Raw genomic sequence first — 24,381 nt, 5'->3', positions numbered from 1 at the left:
AGAAAGAGAGAGAGAGAGAGGTTTGTGGCTGAACAGGGAACTTCCACAAGTGAGATTCATCGATTTATTTCGTTAGATAGAATTAAACTTGCTCGATATTTCTGAGTTCTTACAGTAGAGGTAAAACCTGTGATTTAATATAAGTGCGAAAAAAAACACGTTTTTTCTGTGTTTTTTTTTATGAAACGTTGGTGCGTGTGACAAGTCATAAAGTCGTCGTTTTTCGATTCGTGTTTATATGGAAGGGGTTAAACCATTTCAACAAAACCCAAAGCCTTACTGTTTTAAAAAAAAAAACCGTATGACCTGTGACGCCCGATTAAAAATTTCGTCAACGTGTTTCAAAAGTATAACCACCGTTGCCAAATCCTTTTATAATAAACGGGATTGGGCTTGTTTATCTTGAGAGTCGCGGGTTTTAATTTGCAGGGCGCTTGTTTTGAAAGGCAGTGCCGCGTTTTATAACGCTTCGATACTGACCGACGTTTCTTATCAACGCTGGGTCGAGCATTTATTTTATTTGATTTTATTAAACCTGAAATGTATTTTGAAGGGGTTTGGTCAATATTGATCACATTTTGCTGTTTCAATTTCACGTCATAGCGACATACAGTTATACAATGTGTGTCTAGACAGGTTTTACCTATAAGTAAGTTTAATTTAAATGCGATTATTAATTATTATCATTTCTTATATTTTCAAATATATATATATATATTTTTTAATCCGGCAGATATTTTAAGATCCTTTCCGCCAGCTCGTCTGTGTCGTACGCAGCGTAGCGGCGTTTCCTCGCTTGCTTCCCCGCCTGTTGTTGCTGTGGCTTGATATCGACCCCCTTTATGCGCTGCAGCCCCTGAATCGCGTCTCTCATCCCCGCCTCGTCAATTCGCTTGACCCGCAGCAGGTTCTCCTCTTCGGGGTTGCTCGCTCCGTCGTCCAGTGACCGGCGGGAGCGCCTGAGCCCCGATTGGCTCTCCGACAGCCGGACCGGGGGCTGCGGACCCCCCTCGCTGCCCGCGGTGGACAGGATCTGCCCCACCAGGTACCTGCGGACAGAACGGAAAGGTTTTAAAAAACTCCATTAAATAACTCCAAACTATAACTATACACCCACAATGACACGCAATGTTTAGACATAACGCATACATACATTAGGGCAGCAGTGTGGAGTAGTGGTTAGGGCTCTGGACTCTTGACCGGAGGGTCGTGGGTTCAATCCCAGGTGGGGGGACACTGCTGCTGTACCCTTGAGCAAGGTACTTTACCTAGATTGCTCTAGTAAAAACCCAACTGTATATAATTGTATGTAAAAATAATGTGATATCTTGTAACAATTGTAAGTCACACCTGGATAAGGGTGTTTGCTAATAAATAAATAATAATAATAATAATAATAATAACATACACACACAGCTACACCCAATCTCTGTCGAGAGTTGAGTCCGACAGCTCCCCTTACCTCAAGACTTCCTCGTCCGCCTCCCTTTCTGCCTCCCCCTCTGCCTCGGCTGCTGCCTCTTGAAGCTCGAGTCTGGAGGCTGGCGGTGGGGAGAGACCGGCCTCATAGAGCTTCTCCTGCCTGTATCGGTTCATCAGCGCCTGGGCAAGCTGGGGATCCATCAGGTTCTGGAGGTTCTGGAGGTTCTGGAGGTTCAGCCACCCTCTCTGGGGCTTCACCATGCTGGTGTCGTCATAATCGGGCGGGAAGGGACCCTGGAAATCGACTCCTGGTGCCAAGCCAGCCTCCTCGGCTTTGGGGGGCCTCTGCTGGGCCCCGGGGTAGACATCGGGCCCTGCCTGGGGGGTCAGGAGCCGGAGCAAGCCAGCGAGATAGACAGCCTCCTGGTCTCTCCTCCGACCGTCCTCCACCAGCTGCTGCAGAGCCTGACCCAGTCGCTGGTCGTCCTGCTGGACTCGTCCTCTCCGTCCCCCGTCCCCCGGCTGGTAGTAGACCTCGCTGGGGGTGTCGGAAGAGGAGGGGGGGTACGCCATCATCATCATCTCGGCCTCGTAGGGGAGGGGGGGCAGGGAGTCTCGCAGGTCCCTTCGGAAACGGCGCGCCGCGGTCGGATCATCGCGGCTCCAAGAGACGTGGTGTTGACCGCCTTGGTTCACCGGCTGAGAGAGAGAGAGAGAGACAGAGGGACGGGGAGAGGAGGGGAGGGCAGGGTAGGGTAAAGGAGAGAGGTGTGAGGCAGGGAAGCGAGGAGAGACACAAGGTGTGGAGGGTATAAGGAGGAGGAGAGACAGATAGGGTAGAGGAAGAGAGAGAGAGAAGTTAAGAACTGATCACCCAAACATTAAAAATATTTATTAACGGTTCTAGCCTAAGTAGGTTTGTCAGACGCCTTCTGATGTCGTTGGTTTGTGTCAATTCATGATTTTGTCTGCTATATATTATAAAGACATTTCAGAGGGCTGGATCACATCAATATCAGGGTCTAGTGCTGTATATTATAAAGACATTTCAGAGGGCTGGATCGCATCAATATCAGGGTCTAGTGCTATATATTATAAAGACATTTCAGAGGGCTGGATCGCATCAATATCAGGGTCTAGTGCTGTATATTATAAAGACATTTCAGAGGGCTGGATCGCATCAATATCAGGGTCTAGTGCTGTATATTATAAAGACATTTCAGAGGGCTGGATCGCATCAATATCAGGGTCTAGTGCTATATATTATAAAGACATTTCAGAGGGCTGGATCGCATCAATATCAGGGTCTAGTGCTATATATTATAAAGACATTTCAGAGGGCTGGATCACATCAATATCAGGGTCTAGTGCTGTATATTATAAAGACATTTCAGAGGGCTGGATCGCATCAATATCAGGGTCTAGTGCTATATATTATAAAGACATTTCAGAGGGCTGGATCGCATCAATATCAGGGTCTAGTGCTGTATATTATAAAGACATTTCAGAGGGCTGGATCGCATCAATATCAGGGTCTAGTGCTATATATTATAAAGACATTTCAGAGGGCTGGATCGCATCAATATCAGGGTCTAGTGCTGTATATTATAAAGACATTTCAGAGGGCTGGATCGCATCAATATCAGGGTCTAGCTCTGTATATTATAAAGACATTTCAGAGGGCTGGATCGCATCAATATCAGGGTCTAGTGCTATATATTATAAAGACATTTCAGAGGGCTGGATCGCATCAATATCAGGGTCTAGTGCTATATATTATAAAGACATTTCAGAGGGCTGGATCGCATCAATATCAGGGTCTAGTGCTATATATTATAAAGACATTTCAGAGGGCTGGATCGCATCAATATCAGGGTCTAGTGCTATATATTATAAAGACATTTCAGAGGGCTGGATGGCATCAATATCAGGGTCTAGTGCTGTATATTATAAAGACATTTCAGAGGGCTGGATCGCATCGATATCAGGGTCTAGTGCTATATATTATAAAGACATTTCAGAGGGCTGGATCGCATCGATATCAGGGTCTAGTGCTATATATTATAAAGACATTTCAGAGGGCTGGATCGCATCAATATCAGGGTCTAGCGCTGTATATTATAAAGACATTTCAGAGGGCTGGATCGCATCAATATCAGGGTCTAGTGCTATATATTATATAGACATTTGTGTTTGAAGAATTGAATCTGTGCAGTTACCATACCCATGTTTTTTTTATTTATTGATTTTATTACACTGTGCTATGCTTTTACTATGGGAAACTTGCATAAGGATTAGTTTACCCTGTTTTTTTAATACGCTTTCTCATACCTCGCTGGTGTTTATATCAGTGACGTAGTCCTGGGGGCGTACAGCATTAACAGCGCATTAGGTTATTATTTCTAAGTAAATTGCATTAAGCCATTAAGACGAGGACTCGAGGTGGGGGTCGTTATAATAGATTATATGTAAGTATGAGCACACAGAAGCTGCTAGCCCCGCAGCTGTACGGCTAATTAAGGGTTTGGAACACTCCAGGTTGCCATGGCTTCCTGGGAGCCTGTGCGTGCTGTTGCCACGGAGACGAGGGCCTCCTCCACGGCCTGATCAATACGAGTCTGGCTTTATTTTAAAAAAAAAAATAAATAAAATAAAAAGTCTTATCTGATATCTGCGTATCCAGGTTAACTGGTTACCTGCCCGCCTGGCTGCGTTTGCGAGGTGTTTTTGTTTATTTTATTTTATTTGTATCCCTCGCTAAAATAAAAGCAATATTTAAATAGTCTTAAAATAGTCACTTGTTTATTTTGTTTTTTTCATTATACACGCATTTAAAACCTTTTGACTAGAACTCTAACTAGTGTTTCTGTTGAAGACGCTGAGAGAGACTTCTAGTGGAAACGCTTGTCATTGAATTTATGAAGTTTCTTTCAGTGTTTCTATTGAAGACGCTGAGAAAGACTTCTAGTGGAAACGCTTGCCGTTGAATTTATGAAGTTTCTTTCAGTGTTTCTATTGAAGACGCTGAGAAAGACTTCTAGTGGAAACGTTTGCCATTGAATTTATGAAGTTTCTTTCAGTGTTTCTATTGAAGACGCTGAGAAAGACTTCTAGTGGAAACGCTTGCCATTGAATTTATGAAGTTTCTTTCAGTGTTTCTATTGAAGACGCTGAGAAAGACTTCTAGTGGAAACGCTTGCCGTTGAATTTATGAAGTTTCTTTCAGTGTTTCTATTGAAGACGCTGAGAAAGACTTCTAGTGGAAACGCTTGTCATTGAATTTATGAAGTTTCTTTCAGTGTTTCTATTGAAGACGCTGAGAAAGACTTCTAGTGGAAACGTTTGTCATTGAATTTATGAAGTTTCTTTCAGTGTTTCTGTTGAAGACGCTGAGAAAGACTTCTAGTGGAAACGCTTGTCATTGAATTTATGAAGTTTCTTTCAGTGTTTCTATTGAAGACGCTGAGAAAGACTTCTAGTGGAAACGCTTGTCATTGAATTTATGACGTTTCTTTCAGTGTTTCTATTGAAGACGCTGAGAAAGACTTCTAGTGGAAACGTTTGCCGTTGAATTTATGAAGTTTCTTTCAGTGTTTCTATTGAAGACGCTGAGAAAGACTTCTAGTGGAAACGCTTGTCATTGAATTTATGAAGTTTCTTTCAGTGTTTCTATTGAAGACGCTGAGAAAGACTTCTAGTGGAAACGCTTGTCATTGAATTTATGAAGTTTCTTTCAGTGTTTCTATTGAAGACGCTGAGAAAGACTTCTAGTGGAAACGCTTGCCGTTGAATTTATGAAGTTTCTTTCAGTGTTTCTATTGAAGACGCTGAGAAAGACTTCTAGTGGAAACGCTTGTCATTGAATTTATGAAGTTTCTTTCAGTGTTTCTATTGAAGACGCTGAGAAAGACTTCTAGTGGAAACGTTTGTCATTGAATTTATGAAGTTTCTTTCAGTGTTTCTGTTGAAGACGCTGAGAAAGACTTCTAGTGGAAACGCTTGTCATTGAATTTATGAAGTTTCTTTCAGTGTTTCTGTTGAAGACGCTGAGAAAGACTTCTAGTGGAAACGTTTGCCATTGAATTTATGAAGTTTCTTTCAGTGTTTCTATTGAAGACGCTGAGAAAGACTTCTAGTGGAAACGTTTGCCGTTGAATTTATGAAGTTTCTTTCAGTGTTTCTATTGAAGATGCTGAGAAAGACTTCTAGTGGAAACGTTTGCCGTTGAATTTATGAAGTTTCTTTCAGTGTTTCTATTGAAGACGCTGAGAAAGACTTCTAGTGGAAACGCTTGCCGTTGAATTTATGAAGTTTCTTTCAGTGTTTCTGTTGAAGACGCTGAGAAAGACTTCTAGTGGAAACGCTTGCCGTTGAATTTATGAAGTTTCTTTCAGTGTTTCTATTGAAGACGCTGAGAAAGACTTCTAGTGGAAACGCTTGTCATTGAATTTATGAAGTTTCTTTCAGTGTTTCTATTGAAGACGCTGAGAAAGACTTCTAGTGGAAACGCTTGTCATTGAATTTATGAAGTTTCTTTCAGTGTTTCTATTGAAGACGCTGAGAAAGACTTCTAGTGGAAACGCTTGCCGTTAAATTTATGAAGTTTCTTTCAGTGTTTCTATTGAAGACGCTGAGAAAGACTTCTAGTGGAAACGCTTGTCATTGAATTTATGAAGTTTCTTTCAGTGTTTCTATTGAAGACGCTGAGAAAGACTTCTAGTGGAAACGTTTGTCATTGAATTTATGAAGTTTCTTTCAGTGTTTCTGTTGAAGACGCTGAGAAAGACTTCTAGTGGAAACGCTTGTCATTGAATTTATGAAGTTTCTTTCAGTGTTTCTGTTGAAGACGCTGAGAAAGACTTCTAGTGGAAACGTTTGCCATTGAATTTATGAAGTTTCTTTCAGTGTTTCTATTGAAGACGCTGAGAAAGACTTCTAGTGGAAACGTTTGCCGTTGAATTTATGAAGTTTCTTTCAGTGTTTCTATTGAAGATGCTGAGAAAGACTTCTAGTGGAAACGTTTGCCGTTGAATTTATGAAGTTTCTTTCAGTGTTTCTATTGAAGACGCTGAGAAAGACTTCTAGTGGAAACGTTTGCCGTTGAATTTATGAAGTTTCTTTCAGTGTTTCTATTGAAGATGCTGAGAAAGACTTCTAGTGGAAACGTTTGCCGTTGAATTTATGAAGTTTCTTTCAGTGTTTCTGTTGAAGACGCTGAGAAAGACTTCTAGTGGAAACGTTTGCCGTTGAATTTATGAAGTTTCTTTCAGTGTTTCTATTGAAGACACTGAGAAAGACTTCCAGTGGAAACGTTTGCCGTTGAATTTATGAAGTTTCTTTCAGTGTTTCTATTGAAGATGCTGAGAAAGACTTCTAGTGGAAACGTTTGCCGTTGAATTTATGAAGTTTCTTTCAGTGTTTCTGTTGAAGACGCTGAGAAAGACTTCTAGTGGAAACGTTTGCCGTTGAATTTATGAAGTTTCTTTCAGTGTTTCTATTGAAGACGCTGAGAAAGACTTCTAGTGGAAACGTTTGCCGTTGAATTTATGAAGTTTCTTTCAGTGTTTCTATTGAAGATGCTGAGAAAGACTTCCAGTGGAAACGTTTGTCATTGAATTTATGAAGTTTCTTTCAGTGTTTCTATTGAAGACGCTGAGAAAGACTTCTAGTGGAAACGTTTGCCGTTGAATTTATGAAGTTTCTTTCAGTGTTTCTATTGAAGATGCTGAGAAAGACTTCCAGTGGAAACGTTTGTCATTGAATTTATGAAGTTTCTTTCAGTGTTTCTATTGAAGACGCTGAGAAAGACTTCTAGTGGAAACGTTTGCCGTTGAATTTATGAAGTTTCTTTTAGTGTTTCTATTGAAGACGCTGAGAAAGACTTCCAGTGGAAACGTTTGTCATTGAATTTATGAAGTTTCTTTCAGTGTTTCTATTGAAGACGCTGAGAAAGACTTCTAGTGGAAACGTTTGCCGTTGAATTTATGAAGTTTCTTTCAGTGTTTCTATTGAAGATGCTGAGAAAGACTTCTAGTGGAAACGTTTGCCGTTGAATTTATGAAGTTTCTTTCAGTGTTTCTGTTGAAGACGCTGAGAAAGACTTCTAGTGGAAACGTTTGCCGTTGAATTTATGAAGTTTCTTTCAGTGTTTCTATTGAAGACACTGAGAAAGACTTCCAGTGGAAACGTTTGCCGTTGAATTTATGAAGTTTCTTTCAGTGTTTCTATTGAAGATGCTGAGAAAGACTTCTAGTGGAAACGTTTGCCGTTGAATTTATGAAGTTTCTTTCAGTGTTTCTGTTGAAGACGCTGAGAAAGACTTCTAGTGGAAACGTTTGCCGTTGAATTTATGAAGTTTCTTTCAGTGTTTCTATTGAAGACGCTGAGAAAGACTTCTAGTGGAAACGCTTGTCATTGAATTTATGAAGTTTCTTTCAGTGTTTCTATTGAAGATGCTGAGAAAGACTTCCAGTGGAAACGTTTGTCATTGAATTTATGAAGTTTCTTTCAGTGTTTCTATTGAAGACGCTGAGAAAGACTTCTAGTGGAAACGTTTGCCGTTGAATTTATGAAGTTTCTTTCAGTGTTTCTATTGAAGATGCTGAGAAAGACTTCCAGTGGAAACGTTTGTCATTGAATTTATGAAGTTTCTTTCAGTGTTTCTATTGAAGACGCTGAGAAAGACTTCTAGTGGAAACGTTTGCCGTTGAATTTATGAAGTTTCTTTTAGTGTTTCTATTGAAGACGCTGAGAAAGACTTCCAGTGGAAACGTTTGTCATTGAATTTATGAAGTTTCTTTCAGTGTTTCTATTGAAGACGCTGAGAAAGACTTCTAGTGGAAACGTTTGCCGTTGAATTTATGAAGTTTCTTTCAGTGTTTCTATTGAAGATGCTGAGAAAGACTTCTAGTGGAAACGTTTGCCGTTGAATTTATGAAGTTTCTTTCAGTGTTTCTGTTGAAGACGCTGAGAAAGACTTCTAGTGGAAACGTTTGCCGTTGAATTTATGAAGTTTCTTTCAGTGTTTCTATTGAAGACACTGAGAAAGACTTCCAGTGGAAACGTTTGCCGTTGAATTTATGAAGTTTCTTTCAGTGTTTCTATTGAAGATGCTGAGAAAGACTTCTAGTGGAAACGTTTGCCGTTGAATTTATGAAGTTTCTTTCAGTGTTTCTGTTGAAGACGCTGAGAAAGACTTCTAGTGGAAACGTTTGCCGTTGAATTTATGAAGTTTCTTTCAGTGTTTCTATTGAAGACGCTGAGAAAGACTTCTAGTGGAAACGTTTGCCGTTGAATTTATGAAGTTTCTTTCAGTGTTTCTATTGAAGATGCTGAGAAAGACTTCCAGTGGAAACGTTTGTCATTGAATTTATGAAGTTTCTTTCAGTGTTTCTATTGAAGACGCTGAGAAAGACTTCTAGTGGAAACGTTTGCCGTTGAATTTATGAAGTTTCTTTCAGTGTTTCTATTGAAGATGCTGAGAAAGACTTCCAGTGGAAACGTTTGTCATTGAATTTATGAAGTTTCTTTCAGTGTTTCTATTGAAGACGCTGAGAAAGACTTCTAGTGGAAACGTTTGCCGTTGAATTTATGAAGTTTCTTTTAGTGTTTCTATTGAAGACGCTGAGAAAGACTTCCAGTGGAAACGTTTGTCATTGAATTTATGAAGTTTCTTTCAGTGTTTCTATTGAAGACGCTGAGAAAGACTTCTAGTGGAAACGTTTGCCGTTGAATTTATGAAGTTTCTTTCAGTGTTTCTATTGAAGATGCTGAGAAAGACTTCCAGTGGAAACGTTTGTCATTGAATTTATGAAGTTTCTTTCAGTGTTTCTATTGAAGACGCTGAGAAAGACTTCTAGTGGAAACGCTTGCCGTTGAATTTATGAAGTTTCTTTCAGTGTTTCTATTGAAGACGCTGAGAAAGACTTCTAGTGGAAACGTTTGCCATTGAATTTATGAAGTTTCTTTCAGTGTTTCTATTGAAGACGCTGAGAGAGACTTCTAGTGGAAACGTTTGCCGTTGAATTTATGAAGTTTCTTTCAGTGTTTCTATTGAAGACGCTGAGAAAGACTTCTAGTGGAAACGTTTGCCGTTGAATTTATGAAGTTTCTTTCAGTGTTTCTGTTGAAGACGCTGAGAAAGACTTCTAGTGGAAACGCTTGCTGTTGAATTTATGAAGTTTCTTTCAGTGTTTCTATTGAAGACGCTGAGAAAGACTTCTAGTGGAAACGTTTGCCATTGAATTTATGAAGTTTCTTTCAGTGTTTCTATTGAAGACGCTGAGAAAGACTTCTAGTGGAAACGTTTGCCGTTGAATTTATGAAGTTTCTTTCAGTGTTTCTATTGAAGACGCTGAGAAAGACTTCTAGTGGAAACGTTTGCCATTGAATTTATGAAGTTTCTTTCAGTGTTTCTATTGAAGACGCTGAGAGAGACTTCTAGTGGAAACGTTTGCCGTTGAATTTATGAAGTTTCTTTCAGTGTTTCTATTGAAGACGCTGAGAAAGACTTCTAGTGGAAACGTTTGCCATTGAATTTATGAAGTTTCTTTCAGTGTTTCTATTGAAGACGCTGAGAAAGACTTCTAGTGGAAACGCTTGCCGTTGAATTTATGAAGTTTCTTTCAGTGTTTCTATTGAAGACGCTGAGAAAGACTTCTAGTGGAAACGCTTGCCGTTGAATTTATGAAGTTTCTTTCAGTGTTTCTATTGAAGACGCTGAGAAAGACTTCTAGTGGAAACGTTTGCCATTGAATTTATGAAGTTTCTTTCAGTGTTTCTATTGAAGACGCTGAGAAAGACTTCTAGTGGAAACGTTTGCCGTTGAATTTATGAAGTTTCTTTCAGTGTTTCTATTGAAGACGCTGAGAAAGACTTCTAGTGGAAACGTTTGCCACTGAATTTATGAAGTTTCTTTTAATATTTCCCAAATTCAGTGCTACTGCGTGTTTAACAGTTCTGGATAACGTTTTAACGTACATCATTTACCACACCTTGGCAGACCGAAAATAAAATAAAACACGTTAACATCCCAGAACACGCACCCAAGCATTGAAACCGCGGGGCAAAACAGACTGTAAAATACATACCGCGGCTACAGTGTGAATACAAACTTGAAACCTATCCAGATATAATGTGTCCCTTTCCCTCAGAAGGATCGATCCTCGCTGTCTGTGTGTGTTAGCTGAGAAGTTAATGGGTTCAAATTGAAGGATGGGAGTCACCCCCTATTACTATTTCGGCACACCCCTATTAGTAATGCATTGATATATTGTAAAAATGCAGCAGCAAATGCAGATATTATATATAATGTGAGGCACATAAGATCTTATAGATGCTTATAAAGGCAGCAGTGTGGAGTAGTGGTCAGGGCTCTGGACTCTTGACCGGAGGGTCGTGGGTTCAATCCCAGGTGGGGGACACTGCTGCTGTACCCTTGAGCAAGGTACTTTACCTAGATTGCTCCAGTAAAAACCCAACTGTATAAATGGGGAATTGTATGTAAAAATAATGGATAAGGGCGTCTGCTAAGAAATTAAAAATAATGTTTAATTGAGCGTCGATGATCAATCACATAGTGCTAAAATCAAACGGAAAACGTTATTCTTTTTTTCATTTTCAGCCAAAAAGTTCGGATGAAATATAAAAAAAAATAGAAACGAGACTCCCGAAGATAAGAAAAGACTCCCACGTTCTTTTACTGCCAATATAATTCTAGAAGGACACTTATTATTTTATTTTTTTTTCAGTGAGTGAGTCACCCGGCCGCCTCTGGCAGTGTGTTTTTTGGAGCGTGTCTGTGCAGTGTGAGTCTCTGTGTGACTCAGCGTGTCTGTGGGTGTGTGTGTGTGACTCAGCGTGTCTGTGGGTGTGTGTGTGTGTGTGTGTGTGTGTGTGTGTGACTCAGCGTGTGTGTGTATGTGTGTGTGTGACTCAGCGTGTCTGTGGTGTGTGTGTGTGACTCAGCGTGTCTGTGGGTGTGTGTGTGTGTGACTCAGCGTGTCTGTGGGTGTGTGTGTGTGACTCAGCGTGTGTGTGTATGTGTGTGTGTGACTCAGCGTGTCTGTGGTGTGTGTGTGTGTGTGTGTGTATGATTCAGCGTGTCTGTGGTGTGTGTGTGTGTGTGACTCAGCGTGTCTGTGGTGTGTGTGTGTGTGTGTGTGTGTGTGATTCAGCGTGTCTGTGGTGTGTGTGTGTGTGTGACTCAGCGTGTCTGTGGTGTGTGTGTGTGTGTGTGTGTGTGTGTGTTAATTAGTTCCTTCTTTTCTGTTGAGTCCCGCTGGCATAATCACGTTTTAGTCTATTTATCAATTTATACTCTGTGTGTGTGTGTGTGTGTGTGTGTGCGTGTGCGTGTGTGTGTGCGTGTGCGTGTGCGTGTAGATATAGATTTTTTTTTTTTTTTTGACGGCCGTAGCCGGCCATGAAAAATCACACAGGCACGTGACCATGATTCATGTTGCCTTCAAGCAAATCTAATAAACCTGTATTGATCCTATCTCTCTCTCTCTCTCTCTCTCTCTCTCTCTCTCTCTCTCTCTCTCTCTCTCTCCTTCTTTAGGAATTGGTCATTGATTTTATAAAGGAATTGAAAAGTAGGGATGGATTTGGGTTAGTCCAGGTTTCAGGGCTGTTTGTAATTGCGGCGTGATGACGCGTTTCGTGTCTTGTAAGTAGAGGAACCGCGCACTCGTCTGTTGCTTTGCGCTCTCCTCACATTTCTGATCTTTTCTCTCTCTCTCTCCCTCTCTCTCTCTCTCTGTTCCTTCACAGAAGCACCGCGGAGAGCTCTGTTGCCATGGCGAAATGTTCCTCCATAAAGGAAACGGTTTTGTGTTTATTATCCCTGTGGTGGAGAGGAGAGGAGAGGGGTGGGGAGGGGGAGAGGAGAGAGAGGAGAGGAGAGGAGATGAGATGGGAGAGGGGAGAGGGGAGAGGAGAGGAGAGGAGATGAGAGGGGAGAGGAGAGGAGAGGAGAGGAGAGAGGGGGAGAGGAGAGAGGAGAGGAGGGGGAAGAGGAGAGGAGAGAAGAGGAGAGGGGAGGGGAGGAGAGGGGAAGAGGAGAGGAGAGAAGAGGAGAGGGGAGAGAGGAGATGAGAGGAGAGAGGGGGAGAGGAGAGAGGAGAGGGGAGGAGAGGAGAGGAGAGGAGGGGAAGAGGAGAGGAGAGAAGAGGAGAGGGGGAGAGGAGAGGAGAGAAGAGGAGAGGGGAGGGGAGGGAAGAGGGGAGGGGAGGAGAGGAGAGGAGAGAGAGGAGATGAGAGGAGAGAGGGGGAGAGGAGAGAGGAGGAGAGGAGAGGAGAGGAGAGGAGGGGAAGAGGAGAGGAGAGAAGAGGAGAGGGGGAGAGGAGAGGAGAGAAGAGGAGAGGGGAGGGGAGGGAAGAGGGGAGGGGAGGAGAGGAGAGGAGAGAGAGGAGATGAGAGGAGAGAGGAGGAGAGGAGAGGAGGGGAAGAGGAGAGAAGAGGAGAGGGGAGGGGAGGGAAGAGGGGAGGGGAGGAGAGGGGAGAGAGGAGAGGAGAGGAGAGGAGAGAGGGGGAGAGGAGATGAGAGGAGAGAGGGGGAGAGGAGAGGAGAGGAGGGGAAGAGGAGAGGAGAGAAGAGGAGAGGGGAGGGGAGGGGAGGAGAGGGGGAGAGGAGCTATCACGGCTGGTGACAGCAGTTCCCTTACAAGTTAACCACGGTCAAATTGCGCTGTACTCGTCTTTTGTATTAATTGTCAATCCTAAAATTTGCAAAACATTTGGCCAGAGCGGTACAGTAATGGAAAGGAAGATGACTCCAGTCTCGTTTGCCTGGAGTCCTGATGCAGACTTCTGGTCAATAATAAGTCGGGCACACAGCGTGCCTTGAAATTCAATTTCTACAGCAACCATCGCCCTGCCAATGAGGTACCGCCCCGCTAGCCGACAGAGAACCTTTTCACTGAACAAGAGTGTGCCTGCGTGCGTGTGCGTGTGAGAGATTATTATTATTATTATTATTATTATTATTATTATTATTATTATTTATTTTTTCTACAAAGAAACATGTGAAAAATATACACACACACAAATGAATTCCACCTTTCTCTTCCTAATTTTGACCCTTCATCCAAAAACAAACACACCCCTGCCGGGCTTGGCTCAGGAATGATCCTGATGATCCCAACGGCACTTCACACAGTGTCTGTACACGCATACTGACAACACGGCCGCTATACAGAGTGCTGTGTGTCCGTCGCTTTGACTGAATACACACACACACACACACACACACACACACACACACACACACACACAGCTCCCTATATCACACAGACACACACACACAGACAGACTGACACCTCCCTACATCACACACACACAGATACCTCCCTATGTCACAGACACACACACACACACACAGAGCTCCCTATATCACACAGACACCTCCCTCCATCACACACACACAGATACCTCCCTATGTCACAGACACACACACACACACACACAGAGCTCCCTATATCACACAGACACCTCCCTCCATCACACACACACAGATACCTCCCTATGTCACAGACACACACACACACACACAGAGCTCCCTATATCACACAGACACCTCCCTCCATCACACACACAGAGATACCTCCCTATGTCACAGACACACACACACACACACACAGAGCTCCCTATATCACACAGACACCTCCCTCCATCACACACACACACACCTCCCTATATCACACAGACACACACACCGACAGACAGACAGACACACAGACACCTCCCTATATCACACAGACACACACACCGACAGACAGACAGACACACAGACACCTCCCTATATCACACAGACACACACACACACACACACTTCCCTATATCACACAGACACAAACACACACAGACAGACACACACACAGATACCTCCCTATATCACAGACACACACACACCTCCCTATATCACAGACACACACACCTCCTTATATCACACAGACACAAACACACACAGACACACACACACACACCTCCCTATATCACAGACACACACACCTCCCTATATCACACAGACACAAACACACACAGACACACACACAGACACCTCCCTATATCACAGACACACACACACACACCTCCCTATATCACAGACACACACAGCCAGACAGACACCTCCCTATATCAAACAGACACTCACACACACACAGACACTCACACACACACACACACAGACACAGCTGATGTGACAGTATTATTTCTAGATGAATCCGTTCATCTGTCTGTGATCAATCTGTTTATCAGAAAGGCGTTGATGGACTATCTAGTCTAAATGTCTGCCGGAGAACCTTAATCCACTCCACACGCAAACAACCGCATATTCGTATACATGTATGTGTGTGTGTGTGTGTGTGTGTGTGTGTGTGTGTGTGTGCCAGTTATGGATTACTATACACAGCTCTTAAGATATCGATAGATAGATAGATAGATAGATAATAATAATACTACTAGAATACAGTATATATATATAGAGAGACAGAGAGAGAGAGAGAGGGAGAGAGAGAATTCAAAAACAGCAAACATCTCCATATCCAAGAGGAATCTCTATCTATCTATCTACATTTTATATTGATAGTCACACACACACACACATACACCCATCAAGCACACAGCACATCCAGACCAGACAAACACAGAGAAACGCCACTTGATCAAACCAGCCCTCCTGGGGTTGATCTGTTGGATCTGATTAACGAAGGAAGGGGTGAAGGACCTCTCCTTCCTGCTCATTACCTTGCAGGGTAAGCCTGGGATGGCGCTCAGAAAGACGAAGATGCCGATCAGGAACGCTGCGCTGCTGAGAGGGCCCGTCATCCTGTAGAAGGGAATGAGGCTGCCCGGGTGAGGAGAGGAGAGGAGTGTGAGAGGAGAGGAGGGAGTGAGCGAGACACAGTGAGGATGGAGAGAGAGGGTGGGGAGACACAGGATGATGTCAATGCTACATCAGAACGGGGGTGGGGGGAGGTGGGGGGGGGGTTGCATGATGTCATTGAGTCCGTGGGTCGATGTAGCAAAATAAAAAATAAAATCTCTAGAGAAATGAAAGCCGACAAATCCTTTATTTATTTCTTAGCAGACGCTCTTATCCAGGGCGACTTACAATTGTTAACTTTATGAAGTTTCTTTCAGTGTTTCTATTGAAGACGCTGAGAAAGACTTCTAGTGGAAACGTTTGCCGTTGAATTTATGAAGTTTCTTTCAGTGTTTCTATTGAAGACGCTGAGAAAGACTTCTAGTGGAAACGTTTGTCATTGAATTTATGAAGTTTCTTTCAGTGTTTCTATGGACTTCTAGTGGAAACGTTGGTTTGAAAGGCTGTAATGAGCTTCTATTGCTTAATAAAGAAAGAAAAAAACACTTTTTTTTTTCAGCTAACAACAAGCTGCTCACCCATAATGCACCTGTTGGCACAAAAGGCCACCTGTTTCCATGGTTACCAAAGCTGAGCACCAATGAACAGCTACCTAACAACACCTGTTCTAAAAATACCATGACTTTCATGACTTATGATCTGCACTTTAAAAAATAATTACTTCTCAGAGGGGGGGGGGTGGGGGGGGGGCAGTGAACAGAGGGAGGGAAGGAGGGAGGGAGGGAGGGAAGGCTGTGTCACAATTTCAACCAATTTTTCTAAGCACAGAGTTCAACCTACAGATTGCACGAGATTTTTTTTTACCAAAAGTGTTTCAGTGTTGCTTTTCAGAACAAACAAATGCTCCTGCTTCAGCCTTTCTTGATTTTAAAAGCTTTCAGAAAGTAGGTGTTAAAACTAGGAGCAGAAATGGATGTTTCGAAATCAGGTAGAAAAAAAGGAAGTAAAATAATAATAATAATAATCTTACTGTATTTAAATATTAATCTTGCATTGTAACCCTGTGACACCTGTAAGTCGCCTTGAATAAAGACGTCTGCCAAATAACTAAATAATAATAATAATAATAATAATAATAATAATAATAATAATAATAATCTCTCTAATTGAAACCCGCAGATACTGCTTTCAGAGGTTAATTTAGCGATGGCCAATCAACGTGACCCCCCAATGGGAGCTGGTGGCTCAGCCAATCAGAGCCCAGTACTGGTGCACAGGATAAGCGATGGGCGGAGTTGCCGCGTGTTTTTTTCGTGTCCTTTCTCGCTTGGAAACACGAACACAGGGTCTCTTCTGTGTCCAGCTGTGCTGTGGAAGTCTGTCTTCATTCAACCTGCAAATGTGATAGAAAGGGGCGTGGCTTCGACACAGGAAGCTATAATAGCAGGACAGTAGCATCACACGTGCGATTTTGAAAAGTCACATTTTTGCAATTTTTGTCAGTTTTTCGTTCAGATGCCGTGAAGTAATACCATTCTTAAATCTATTTGAAAAATATATATATTATATATATATATATTATATATTATTATTATTATTATTTATTTCTTAGCAGACGCCCTTATCCAGGGCGACTTACAATTGTTACAAGATATCACATTATACATTATTTCACATTATACAGATATCACATTATTTTACATACAATTACCCATTTATACAGTTGGGTTTTTACTGGAGCAATCTAGGTAAAGTACCTTGCTCAAGGGTACAACAGCAGTGTCCCCCACTGGGGATTGAACCCACAACCCTCCGGTCAAGAGTCCAGAGCCCTAACCACTACTCCACACTGCTGCTATATATACTGCTGCTATATATATATATATAGCTCTGGAAAAAATGATCAGTTTCTCTGGATTTACTATTTATAGGTATGTGTTTGGGTAAAATGAACATTTTTGTTTTATTCTATAAACTACTGACAACATTTCTCCCAAATTCCAAATAAAAATATCGTCATTTAGAGCATTTATTTGCAGAAAATGACAACTGGTCAAAATAACAAAAAAGATGCAGTGTTGTCAGACCTCGATTCATGCGTCCTTCACAAAGACAAATCTGCCCGATTGCAGCCTTGCTGAAGCACCCCCAGATGAGTCCAGTTTTCAGTTTTGCCCAACACCTGGTTGTCTAATGGTTAGACGGCGACCTGGAGAGGCCTACAAGCCACAGTGTCTCGCACCCACTGTGAAATGTGGTGGAGGATCGGTGATGATCTGGGGGTGCTTCAGCAAGGCTGGAATTGGGCAGCTTTGGCATGAATCAAGCCAAGTACAAGGTTGTCCTGGAAGAAAACTTGCTTCCTTCTGCTCTGACAATGTTCCCCAACTCTGAGGATTGGTTTTCCCAGCAGGACAATGCTCCATGCCACACAGCCAGGTCAATCAAGGTGTGGATGGAGGACCACCAGATCAAGACCCTGTCATGGCCAGCCCAATCTCCAGACCTGAACCCCATTGAAAACCTCTGGAATGTGATCAAGAGGAAGATGGATGGTCACAAGCCATCAAACAAAGCCGAGCTGCTTGAATTTTTGCGCCAGGAGTGGCATAAAGTCACCCAACATCAATGTGAAAGACTGGTGGAGAGCATGCCAAGACGCATGAAAGCTGTGCTTGAAAATCAGGGTAATTCCACCAAATATTGATTTCTGAACTCTTCCTAAGTTAAAACATTAGTATTGTGTTGTTTAAAATGAATATGAACTTATTTTCTTTGCATTATTCGAGGTCTGACAACACTGCATCTTTTTTGTTATTTTGACCAGTTGTCATTTTCTGCAAATAAATGCTCTAAATGACAATATTTTTATTTGGAATTTGGGAGAAATGTTGTCAGTAGTTTATAGAATAAAACAAAAATGTTCATTTTACCCAAACACATACCTATAAATAGTAAAACCAGAGAAACTGATAATTTTGCAGTGGTCTCTTAATTTATATATAATTATATATATATATATATATATATATATATATATATATATATAGTTCATTTAATGTACTGAACTTATAATCTATAAAGAGATGGTCATATGTTGTATACTATGTTCTTATGTTATGTTAAACAAAAATAAAATAAAATTTAAAACTACGTTCTGAAATTTCTTGCAATTCAGAGCACAGGAGCATCTGCATTTCTGTAAAGCAGGAGATCTTATTAGATCATTGAACTTTCGTTCCGATTCTGCGCAGAACGATCTCCGGTGAACGCACCCAACGTTCTATAAAAACTGGCCCGACACGCTACTGCCCCCACGTGGCCGCTTGTGGCGTGGCAATGCTTTGCTTTGAATGCAAAAAATTAACGCGTGTTGCTTCATAAAGTCGAATGAAACCTGCTAGATAATGCTAGCTTACTGTTACACAAGGCTTTGGAGTTTTCAAACATCCTTAACGAAAAAAAAAACTGAAAAAACGTGAAATCTATCATGAAATAATGTACATTATGACTTTTTTTTTGCGAGATCATTTTGTAGTTTCTCTTTGATCACATGACGTCAAATAAAAGATCGAAATTATGTTCATATCGTTTTTTGTTTTTTTATTTGTTTGTTTTAATGTCTCAATCCAAAAATTCCAGGTCATGCAAAAGTGTCAAGATTCATAATGGTTGTCACTGGCTAAGGATCTGGAATAATTATTATTATTAGTTTATTTAGCAGACGCCTTTATCCAAGGCTTACAGAGACTAGGGTGTGTGAACTATGCATCAGCTGCAGAGTCACTTACAACTACGTCTCACCCGAAAGACGGAGCACAAGGAGGTGAAGTGACTTGCTCAGGGTCACACAGTGAGTCAGTGGCTGAGGTGGGATTTGAACCGGGGACCTCCTGGTTACAAGCCCTTTTCTTTAACCACTGGACCACACAGCCTCCTGTAACATGTTAAGCTTGACCAATTAAGCCAATAACTGGTTCAGCTCAGGAGCGAATGGTTAAAGGGAATGCTTCAATGATAACAGAGAGAGCAGTCTGGTGTAGATTTGGGGCGTTCACTCCTGGGTTCAGTACACGGGTCAGAGGGCTGAGAAGTGTTCTTGTTCGGATGGTTTTATTTATTTTTTTTGCCCACCACGGTCCAGCCGTCCTCCCCGGGCTCGGGCTGCTGTCTGCGGGGGGAGAGAGCGGAGGAGTCTGCTGGCATCGCTGTAGAGGCTGATCCTGCTCCATCGCAGTCCATAGCCTGCAAGAGAGAGAAATCAAACTGCAATCACTCGTGTTTCCTTTTTTTTTAAAAAATTAAGTCCCAGAATTCTGCGGATTTGCAATTCTGATCAGAGATGTGTGGGAATCGATTAAAAGGGAATGTGCCTTCATCAGTGTGATTGAAACTAGAAGAGACCGAGTCAAGCAGACCAGCGTTTGGGCTCCAGTGCCTTCATCAGTGTTATTGAAACTAGAAGAGACCGAGTCAAGCAGACCAGCGTTTGGGCTCCAGTGCCTTCATCAGTGTTATTATTGAAACTAGAAGAGACCGAGTCAAGCAGAGCAGCGTTTGGGCTCCAGTGCCTTCATCAGTGTGATTGAAACTAGAAGAGACCGAGTCAAGCAGACCAGCGTTTGGGCTCCAGTGCCTTCATCAGTGTGATTGAAACTAGAAGAGACCGAGTCAAGCAGACCAGCGTTTGGGCTCCAGTGCCTTCATCAGTGTGATTGAAACTAGAAGAGACCGAGTCAAGCAGACCAGCGTTTGGGCTCCAGTGCCTTCATCAGTGTTATTGAAACTAGAAGAGACCGAGTCAAGCAGACCAGCGTTTGGGCTCCAGTGCCTTCATCAGTGTTATTGAAACTAGAAGAGACCGAGTCAAGCAGACCAGCGTAATTTCTTTGTTTGTTTAGTTTTGGTCCTCACCTCTGCAGCCTCCTCTTCCTCGCTGCTCTCCTCTTCCTCATCTGCTACCACTTTCCCCCGGCCCACGCTGCTCCTCTTCAGCTCCAGCTGAGCGATTCTCCCCTTCACTTCCTCCAGCTGGCCTCGGGAGCACTGGCTGAACAGCTCGCACAGCTGCAGCGCCACCTGGAGAGGGGAGGGGGGAACACATCGCACACTTAGACTGAGGACCGATTTACAACGAGCCGGCCAGAGGCTCACAAGAACCACCACAGCACACACAATCATTAAGCAGATATATAAAAAAAAAAATTAATAAATAACAATTACAAAAAAATGATGAAATCTAATCCGATTTGGAATGTTTGGAGCATTTGACAGACTTCTTATTTTGCATTTTTATCATTTAAAAAAAAAATTGCTGGATGTTGCTTCTGAACAAAAACTGGAATGTCTGTCTGAAAGTTTCACTCGGACAGAGCGACGCCAAGCGATTACCCAGACGGAGCGCTCCCCAGAAACCAAGCGCTGGTGTCGATCGGGCTGATTTCAAAGTGAAACGAGTGAGTGAACAGCCGCTTGCGTTTCTGTGGGTCGCTGTTCTCCGCTGAGCAGGGAAAGCGTCTGTTTCTTCAGTCGTTTTCAAATGGCGAATCAGCCCAATCGACACCAGTGACCCTTGCTTGAATAAACATTTATTTCTTAGCAGACGCCCTTATCCAGGGTGACTTACAATTGTTACAAGATATCACATTATTTTTACATACAATTCTCCATTTATACAGTTGGGTTATTACTGGAGCAATCTAGGTAAAGTACCTTGCTCAAGGGTACAGCAGCAGCGTCCCACCCACCTGGGATTGAACCCACGACCCTCCGGTCAAGAGTCCAGAGCCCCTAACCCCTACTCCACACTGCTGCCCATTACAAGAGCACTGTGCTGAACCAGCTATCCCCATATCTCTATTTAGTGTCTCCCGTACCTCTGGCAAGCTCCCATCCTCCACCACAGTGTCAAACTCGTTGTTCACTATCTCTGCAAGAAAGTCCTCCACTTCAAGGTGCTGTAGATCGACTGCAGACAAACAGGCAGACGCACATTAACCTACCATCGCAACCCAGCCCCACCAGTCTTTCTTATTTCCATTTGACTGTACATTTATAGAGACACAGGGCAATGTGGGGGCTGGCCGAGTTGAAAGGTCGTGTAATATTTGGGCTCCCGAGTGGCGCATCCAGTAACGGCGCTCCACGTGGGGTGCAGGATGCCCCCTATAGCCTGGAGGTCGCCGGTTCGAGTCCAGGCTATTCCACAGCCGACCGTGTCTAACACAGGCACATGTAGAGCAACAAAACCTCCCAGAAATCCAGAAACAGCATCCCAATTTCGTTTGTACTGCGTCCTTCATGAGTCCAGTCCAGGTTTTACTACCAGCTTGATCAGCCCCCAGTATGTCTAGCGAACTTGCTCAGGAGTGTCTGATTATTAAACTCCTTGTAAAACCAGGACTGGATCACACTGTAGCTGTTGTGGATTGTGTTTGGCATTGGTACCCTGTCAAAGGACCTTTTTAAAGGCAGTTCACAGTTTAAGACTCTTCTGTAAAGGTGGTTTCAAACGTCGCAGTCCTAGTAGCTCTGTGCCAGGACTTGGACCTTATCCAGGGCGACTAACAATTGTTACAAGATATCACATTATTTTTACATACAATTCCCCATTTATACAGTTGGGTTTTTACTGGAGCAATCTAGGTAAAGTACCTTGCTCAAGGGCACAGCAGCAGTGTCCACCCCCCACCTGGGATTGAACCCACGACCCTCCGGTCAAGAGTCCAGAGCCCTGACCACTACTCCTCACCGCTGCCCTGTAGTCATGTATACATGACTGTAGGAAAGAGAGATCCCGCGGACACAACTAACTAAAGAACTGTTTTAATTCTCCTGTCTTCAAGACATCATTTGACGGGGCGACACGTCCACTGGTGCGACTAATACTCCTGTCTTCCTGCGTATTCATAAATGAACCACCTGATCACATTCAGTTGTAAGAGATTCAAGCCCCAAGCATGCTTACCGTTGTCGCTGAAGTACTGCTGCACAGCGTCCACCATCCACTCTGCTTTCTGCTGGGAGAAAGCTCCTCCGAACCCGTTCTCCACTGCAATCTGTAGGGAGAGGCGTTCAGTTTTACACACAGGGATGGGAATCAGACTCCTGTCGCACAGCAGTGTGATCCAGTCCAGGTTTTACTACCAGCTTGATCAGCCCCCAGTGTGTCTAGCTAACAAGCTCAGGTGTGTCTGCTTATTAAACTCCTAGTAAAACCAGGTCTGGATCAAACTGTGAGACGTCAAACAAACGAGGTCCTATTGGAAGTGACTCTGCAGCAGCAGCAGCAGTTGATGACGCATAGTTCACCCCCTAATCTCTAAATCACTGTGAACAATGCAGCAGTGTGGAGTAGTGGTTAGGGCTCTGGACTCTTGACCGGAGGGTCGTGGGTTCAATCCCAGGTGGGGGACACTGCTGCTGTACCCTTGAGCAAGGTACTTTACCTAGATTGCTCCAGTAAAAACCCAACTGTATAAATGGGGAATTGTATGTAAAAATAATGTGATATCTTGTAACAATTGTAAGTCGCCCTGGATAAGGGCGTCTGCTAAGAAATAAATAACATAGTTATTACGTTTACTAGAGATTTTACGTTTTAACTTGACGCTACCACACCAAGGCAATGTTGACACGGTCACAGTTAACGTGAGAAACACCGCTGGCAATACCAGATTGCAAACGGACAGCTAGAATATCGTGCTTGACAAAGTTAGGGTTTGATTTTAGTTTTGCACGCCTCGTATAGCTGCTGTATTCACTTTCAGCACTCACTGCCCGTTTCAAAACAACGCGGTGTTTCCACTGGTAAACCCAGAGGATACGTGCTCCCTGCACCCCATAAAGGATTCATGTTAATTTAAGAATGTAATAAAATATTTTTTTGTCACCTGTAATGCGGGCCACGTCCCTAAAACCGCCCGAATTCCCTCGGCAAACAATTCACGTGTCACCACCCTGGGCGTCGCCATTTTAAAACAGGCATCGATAAAAATAATCAAACGCGTCAGGTTACAAGGAGAACCAATCGATCACAAGCTGCATCGATTTCAAATCAGTACTGAATTAATTTCAAGGCTTTATAATAATTAAAATGTTGTTTATTAATAATAATGCTGCTGTTTTAAAACTGAATAATAATAATAATAATAATAATAATAATAATAATAATAATAAGCTCGTGTTAAGATCTTTTACAAAAAATCTCCATTGGTAGCTACAAACCGAGCTCTTCAACTGGTGAAGGCGAAAAATGAAAATGAGTTTAATTGCAATCGCTGGCTAATTGATTTATTCATTTCTTTAACCCACTCAATATAATATTTCATTATATATAGTAAGCAGAAAGAAAGGGGAAAGAAATCAGCTTATTTTGTATTTTTTGTTTGTTTATCAAAGTTCGAATAACCTATGGCTAATACTTTTATAACAGAATATAATTTTTTTGACAAACATTTATTTGCATTTTTTCTATACATATATTATTTTTTTGGATAGTGCAAATTTAATTTGGATCTTTTTGCTTACTGCGCATGCGCAGAGCGGAAAAACAGAGAATTCATTTCTCAATTAACGCATTTCACCGTTTTAATTATTCAGAAACCAAAAACTCATGAAACAGCGCTTAGGCTCATTTTAAAACGGAGGTAATTAAACACGTCGAAAACCAGAAGCCGTCAATATCTTATGAGGTAGAAGCGGAGAAAGATGAAGTCTGAGGAGATGCATATTCAGCGCTGTTTCACTTTGCTCTCACCTTGCCAACAACAGCATTAAAATACAGTAAATTCACTCAAACATATATATATTTTTTAAATAGTCACCTTTTAATAATCATTTACAGCTTGCATACTAACATTTCCAAAGACCAAAAAAGAAAGCGTTCTTCATACAGAAATGGAAAATTAGCACAAAGGAGAAACAAAAACGCCTTTTAAAAAAAGCATTGTTCATAATATCTTTCACAAGTTAATAATGATGGGGTTAGATTACAGCTGGGTGTATTATTGCATAAGGGATATGGAAGATTCTTTCAAATCTTACACCGAATAAAAACATTAATGGAACCAACAACGTGCTTCTAGAATGGCTGAAGTATTTCAATACAGGTCAGCTGTATTTATGGAAGCAG

At 42.3% G+C, this 24,381-nt stretch overlaps 2 protein-coding genes across 2 annotated transcripts; both read right to left on the bottom strand.

The window, feature by feature from the left end:
• Positions 1–289: 289 nt before the first annotated feature.
• On the bottom strand, positions 290–15,337 carry LOC117404234 (uncharacterized). The gene is made up of 3 exons (XM_034007036.3): positions 15,170–15,337; positions 1,463–2,121; positions 290–1,049 (listed from the first exon to the last, which is right to left on the bottom strand). The coding sequence occupies exons 1-3, from the start codon at positions 15,248–15,250 to the stop codon at positions 722–724; spliced, it is 1,068 nt and encodes a 355-aa protein (XP_033862927.3). The 5' UTR covers positions 15,251–15,337; the 3' UTR covers positions 290–721.
• A 3,499-nt stretch (positions 15,338–18,836) lies between these two features.
• Positions 18,837–23,262, bottom strand: tsr2 (TSR2 ribosome maturation factor). Its single transcript, XM_034007250.3, has 5 exons — positions 23,141–23,262; positions 22,216–22,306; positions 21,125–21,216; positions 20,163–20,327; positions 18,837–19,493 (listed from the first exon to the last, which is right to left on the bottom strand). Exons 1-5 carry the CDS (start codon positions 23,219–23,221, stop codon positions 19,362–19,364), a joined length of 561 nt encoding a protein of 186 aa, XP_033863141.3. The 5' UTR covers positions 23,222–23,262; the 3' UTR covers positions 18,837–19,361.
• Between the last annotated feature and the right edge of the window lie 1,119 nt (positions 23,263–24,381).

This window comes from Acipenser ruthenus, chromosome 56, assembly GCF_902713425.1.
Source record: "Acipenser ruthenus chromosome 56, fAciRut3.2 maternal haplotype, whole genome shotgun sequence".
NCBI lineage: Eukaryota > Metazoa > Chordata > Actinopteri > Acipenseriformes > Acipenseridae > Acipenser > Acipenser ruthenus.
This window is presented reverse-complemented; position numbering and strand designations above follow the sequence as displayed.